We start from the raw sequence: 6326 nt of genomic DNA, 5'->3' as shown, positions 1-6326 counted from the left end.
ATATTTTAAAATGTAATTTAGTAGCAGCCATTACTCCAGTCTTAAATGAAATTATTCAAATAGAAAACAGTTCTTTTAAATTATAATAATATTTCACAATATTACTGTTTTTTTCCTGTATTTTTAATCGAATAAATGCAGCCTTGCTGAGCATAAGAGACATCTTTCAAAAACACTAAACACATTTTGTTTTTTTCAAATGGTGCATTGAATATATAGGCATAAACTTAAAAAAAAAAAAAACTAAAAACAGACAAGATACAGCAAAGACTCTATTAAACTAAAAGTTTATTGCCATTTTCAACTTTTGAGTACTTTGCACTTATTAAGCTGGTTTTGATTTTCCGCTGCAAGACAAATTCTAAACAAAATATGCTGCCAGGGCTGCCATTTTATCTTTAGGCTTTTTAGGATTCCCTCTCCCCACAGGCCTCCTCCCTCTTCCCCTCCCTCTCCCTCTGCGGGCTCCTCCGGCCCGGTGCATGGGATGCCGCATGGTCGCATGTTTCAGCTCCACCAGATCCTGGAACACAGGGTCGCAAAACACACAGCCAGTGTGCTGCGTTTCACCATCAGGCAACGGCGAGCGCGTCTTGTTGAAGTCCACTATGACCAGGGAGGCTTCGCAGGAATCACAGCTGTCCTGGGACACCTGCACTTTATGGGCGTGCTCGAAGAAATGCACCACAACGTTGCATTTGTTGCAAGCCATGCGCCACTTTGGACCCGAGGTGGGATCGAAGACCAGGACGCCCGTCTCACATTCAACGCACTGGCCGATGCCAAGAGAGTTGAGGGAGTGCTGACAGGAAGGGTGGGTGCACTCATTACACCCCATCCCTGACCGAAATAGAAAGAGAAATGACATAATAAGGGATATTCTTCAAGTACGAGAACTTTTACATTTCTTTTCATGTTTTTAAGCATTTTTTCCTCCGTTTCATTTGCCAGAATGTCAGAATCCCCCACCCAGACTTTTTAACTGCAGCTCTATGATAAATTGATAAAAAGCTTACATTTTTCGAGGTATATTTTGTATTTTATATATTTACGCTATTGGCTCTTTTAAAAAGGGGTGGGGCTGCTTGATATGTCCCGCCCTGTCTTCCTGTTTCAGTTAAAATGACGTCAACACAGAGTAACGCTGCGTGTTTCTAAGCATTTCAGGGGACCTTTAAAGGTAATGTTCTCTGCAAAGTTGAGCAAAAACACATAATATTGTTGTATAAAATCACATTTAACTTAAACTCGTGATATTCGGGACAAAATGAGCACTCGTTTGATAGCCTGCTGCTCGTGTGATATCGCTTATGGTATGATAGGCCTATAAAATAAATCCAAAAGGTTGATCAAGGGCATAATCAAATCTCTCATTACTGGATATGTGGGGAAAAAATGTAAAGTACATAAAACACAGTTTGAAAGAAGAATTGAAGAATCACTTTAAAACAAGTTGATTTGAGAATCAAAGCTTTTTAGTCTCTCCTACCTTTCTTCATGTCTCTGAAAGGAGGGTTGCTGAAGCAGTATGGACACACAGGGTAGCTTTTGCCACGGGACCCCGAGGTCCACAGCACCAGCTCAAACTCATCCAGAGGACACTTGAGCTCCTTGTACAGCTTAATGGCTCCATTCTGAGGCAAACTGTAGGTCTCGTCACAGTGAGAGCAGTGCAGGCGACTGGGTTTGGCCTGGGGGTGATTAAAAAAGACAGTTACTTTATATTTGACACTACATCATGATAAAGCTGTAAAAAGCAATCTGGGTATCATCTGAATCATCTTTTTGCAGTTGTAGAATTCGTTTTATGTGCATTTATTGGAACATAATATTTAATACTTATGAAAATATATTTTAATAATAATAATAATTATTATTATTATTATTTTAGAGCTTTTTTAGATGTTGCATTTGAGCAGAATTTTTAGTAAATAACGCTTCTCCATGTTAAAATTCATAATTGAAAAAAATATTGATGGTGGAAAACACAAGTCAACTACCAGCATTTATTGAATTACTAATATATTTCAGTTTATAACTTCATTTTCCACATATTTTACCATCCAAAAGGAAGTAGTAACAGTAAAGACCTCTATACCGTGGCTGGACTTCCCTTGAGAAAATCAGCATTAATCTCCCTTACGCAAGCGGTGGACATTGAAGCCCATTTAACAGGGATATTAGACCAACAGCCTAGAGTCTAATTTGAATGATGAGGGACACTGATGAATAATGTGTGAGTTATTCCACATTCAGATGGACACAGGACAACATTTAGGTAAAATGCTTCCTTGTTGAAGGTCATTTTCAGGTGCTAGAGAGATGAGAGGCTGGGCTGAAAGCCCAAAGTGCATCAGAGCAGAAAATAAATAAACCACGTGATTTACAGCAACATGACCATTCGGATGGTAATCAGGATCAAAGTTAGTGTGCATATGTAGATCCCCATCCTGGGATCCCCATCCATATCAAATGAGTCATCAAAAACTTTAGCTGCATTACTCACTGTGAATAATCAGCATCATTTCCTCTCAACTTGAAGTCAGATGTTTAAAAACTGTACTTTTGATGTGCAAAGCATTGTGCACTATATACACAGTACTGTTCAAAAGTTTAGGGTCAGTAAGATTGCTTTAAAGAAATTAATACTTTTATTCAGAAAGGATACATTAAATTGATCAAAAGTGACAGTAAAGACATTTATTATGTTACTGTTTCATATAAATGCTGTTCGTTTGAACTTTCTATTCATCAAGAAAATACTGAAATAAAATCAAATGCATCACAGTTTCCACAAAAATATTAAGCAGCACAGCTGTTTTCAACATTGATACTATTAAATGTTTCTTGAGCAGCAAATCAGCATTTTAGAATGATTTCTGAAGGATCATGGAGTAATGATGCTGAAAATTCAGCTTTTTTTAAAATTACATTAAAAAAAAATTTAAAATAGAAAAGTTATTTTAAATTGTAATCATATTTCACATTCTACACAAAAAAAAAAAAAAACATTATTTTTTTTAAATTACCAACCCCAAAACAAAAATCTGTTTTCATAGTACACTGAACTCAGACCTGAACTACAGATCATAGCATGTACGGACTTTTTTTTTTTTTTTGCTGCTTTCTTTGTCAACATGACCTTTAGTTTGAACTGATGACAGTATGATTAGATGGAGGAATGTTAGATATTTAACCAAACACGCTTGTCTCAAAATAGTCCAAAGTTCAGTTCTGCACAGCACTCAAGTCAAATGATTGCAACACCATGTCTGGGGCTTTGATCCATGGCCCTGACCCTACCATTAACCCCTGATTTGGAGACATCATAGAGGGCTTTGACCTTCTTATTACAAGCCAAGGGCTTTGACCTCTTAACTACCACTTTCCCTGGGCTACTATTAAGCATTATACCCTTCAGAGTCCTAAACAGAGTTGCAAAGGGGTGGAAAGGTTCCGGTACATTTCCGTAAACTTTCCAAAAATCCCCAGAAGATTCCAAAAAATCCTGGAAATTTTCTTACATTTCTGGAATGTTTCCAAAATTTCCTGGTAATTTTCCACCTTTTTGCAACCCTAGTCTTGAACACATTCATCAAGGCTGCAATAATATGATCAACAATACAGTAAAAAGAGTCATATTGTGAAATGTTACTAGTAACATTTCCAGAGAAAGAAAGCAAGAATGCAGTACAAGTAAGAAGTCAATACGAGTCGTTACAGACCTGGATGTACTTCATGAAGCGATGGCATTTGCCACAGCGCGAGAGAGGTTTCCCAGTAGCGGCGATGGGAGAAAAGGACACTTCCATCAGCTCATCCATTCCTGTTAAAAACATTCCGAGCATGATTTAAGAGTCAATAATTAGCAAAAACAAAGTAAAACACATTGATAAGTGATTAGTGGTGTTAAAGCAACATCTCTAATGCCAAATGTACTGATATGTTCAATGTATTTACACAGCAATTGCAACTGTATACTTTGATACTCTGGGCTGAGGTGGGTCTGACCAGGCATGATTTAGTCTGACTTTTATGCAGCAATCATATAAACATGGAGTTTCTCTGAGAACGTTCTGAAATGTATTTTTAATATGGTACAGAAATACAGCAGTAAACTAATTCTTTGCATAGATTCATTGTGGGACATTACCTGCAATGGAGTCCACAAAGTAGTGAAACTTCCTCTTGAAGATGTCCAGAGTGTGCTGTAAGACCTGGTGGAAGTTTGCCTTTCCTAAAGCGATCAGATTTAGCTGTTTTTCCACAGCGCTGCGGATTGTGGGCAGCACCAAATCTGCATCTAACACACACATACAGATGTTGAAATGTAAGTTTAACAAATGAGTCATGCACACACCAGCTAAATACCTGAGGTTAAAATGTTTTTCCTTACCAATCTTATAGTAACCATGAACCAGAACAATCCCCAGGTTGGTGGGTTTGAGTTTGCGGCCACTTTCAACCGTCACATAGTTCCTCTGGCAGATGTTGTTAATGTGGACAGGGATGCTGGCATCCGTACCTAGTGGCACAATCATTTGTTAATGCAGTCCACATAATAACTTTTACAATTTTCAGAAAAAAAAGGTCTGCAATTAAATGTTCCTTAAAAACTTTAAAAACCGGTAGCGCCATTTTGGAGAATATCAGCTGGATGTAAACAACGTATGCTGTTCTGTGTCAGCTGCGTCACATGTGATGCATTCCGAGAGCTCTCTGACCCTCATAGACAGCAACGTAATTACCACGATCAAGGTCCAGAAACCTAGCAAGGCGATCGTTAAAATAATCCATGTGACATCAGTGGTTCAACCGTAATATTACGAAGCTACAAGAATACTTTTTTGTGCACAAAGAAAACAAAAATAATGACTTTATTCAACAATTCGTCTCCTCCACGTCACCATATAGCACTAGTTTGGAGAGTAACACATATGAAAACAACGTATGCAATGCATGTACGCAATACGCTGTTTACATTCAGATCAAAGCATAAACAACGTAAACAGCGTATCCACGTACATACGTTGCATACGCGGTTTACATATGTGATACTCTCCAAAATGGCGCTATAGGGTGACGTGGAGGAGACCAATTGTTGAATAAAGTCATTATTTTTGTTTTCTTTGCGCACAAAAAAGTATTCTCGTAGCTTCGTAAAATTACGGTTGAACCACTGATGTCACATGGATTATTATTTTAACTATCTCCTTGCTACGTTTCTGGACCTTAATCTTGTAAGGACCCTTGCTGTCTATGGGAGGGTCAGAGAGCTCTCGGGAATGCATCAAAAATATCTTCATCTTAAAACGGAGGTCTTACAGGTTTGGAACGACATGAGGGACAGTAATTAATGACAGAATTTTAATTTTTGGATGAACTATCCCTTTAAGCTCACATTTAAAATTATTAACAGGATCAAGTATATTGTCCTGAAATGTCCGATTTGGAGTGTTTTTTAAAATATCTCTGCACTAGACATTTCAATATTAAACATGTAAATGTGAAAATACCCAGCTCGTTCTCAGAGGCGGCTCTCATGGGTGTGATTGGTGGATGGTCTCCTACGTCCACTCCCTTTTTTGGCCTGTTAATGCCCTCAGAGAGCAGGGCTTTTACCTGTATACACAAACACACACAATATGAATCACTATACATTATTTTTGTGGCATATCAGGATTAAATATATAGGCTATGTATATTATAATACTAAATATTATACAAAATAAAAAACTAAATAATGCAATTAAACTTCCTACAAAAATACAACAACACCAACACCAAATCTTTCGATTTAATATATTATAAAATATTAGAGCTGTCAAACGATTAATCGCATCCAAAATAAAAAAATTTGTTTACATGATACTGTATGTGTGTACTGTGTATATTTATTATGTATAAATAAATACACACATACAGCATATATTTTGACAATATGTACATGTATTTACATGTGTAATTTATATTATAAATATATTTAATATATAAACATAACATATTTTTCTTAAATATATTCATGCATTTGTGTATTTATATATACATAATAAATAGACATAGTACACAGACATATGTAAACAAAAACTTTTATTTTGGATGCGATTAATCGTTTGACAGCACTATAAAATATTAATCATTAAAGAGCATATTAATTCATTAATGAGCATCTTAAGTGATCACTTCGGGGGGAGGAAAGGGCTATTGCTTACCGTTTCACCCCAGAAGGAGCTGTTGGCCTGCTGTTTGAGGGTGCCCTTCAGGTCAAAGTTTTCAGGGTAATGTGTGGTCTCCGTGCGAGGGTAGCTGATATAACCCTGTGTGTA

The 6326-nt window shown here is 37.0% G+C and overlaps 1 protein-coding gene across 1 annotated transcript in view; it reads right to left on the bottom strand.

Moving 5' to 3' along the window:
• Positions 1–226: 226 nt before the first annotated feature.
• Positions 227–6326, bottom strand: part of top3b (DNA topoisomerase III beta) — a 17298-nt gene continuing 11198 nt past the window's right edge. Inside the window, exons 12-18 of the mRNA XM_016290670.1 lie at positions 6213–6317; positions 5517–5622; positions 4397–4525; positions 4154–4303; positions 3726–3826; positions 1490–1691; positions 227–840 (exon numbers count right to left, since the gene is read on the bottom strand). Of these exons, the coding sequence (XP_016146156.1) occupies positions 362–840; positions 1490–1691; positions 3726–3826; positions 4154–4303; positions 4397–4525; positions 5517–5622; positions 6213–6317 (1272 nt within the window). The 3' untranslated portion in view covers positions 227–361. The remainder of the gene's footprint in view (positions 841–1489; positions 1692–3725; positions 3827–4153; positions 4304–4396; positions 4526–5516; positions 5623–6212; positions 6318–6326) is intronic.

Source organism: Sinocyclocheilus grahami, unplaced genomic scaffold (genome assembly GCF_001515645.1).
Source record: "Sinocyclocheilus grahami isolate Dianchi unplaced genomic scaffold, SAMN03320097.WGS_v1.1 scaffold261.1, whole genome shotgun sequence".
Classification (NCBI taxonomy): Eukaryota; Metazoa; Chordata; class Actinopteri; order Cypriniformes; family Cyprinidae; genus Sinocyclocheilus; species Sinocyclocheilus grahami.
This window is presented reverse-complemented; position numbering and strand designations above follow the sequence as displayed.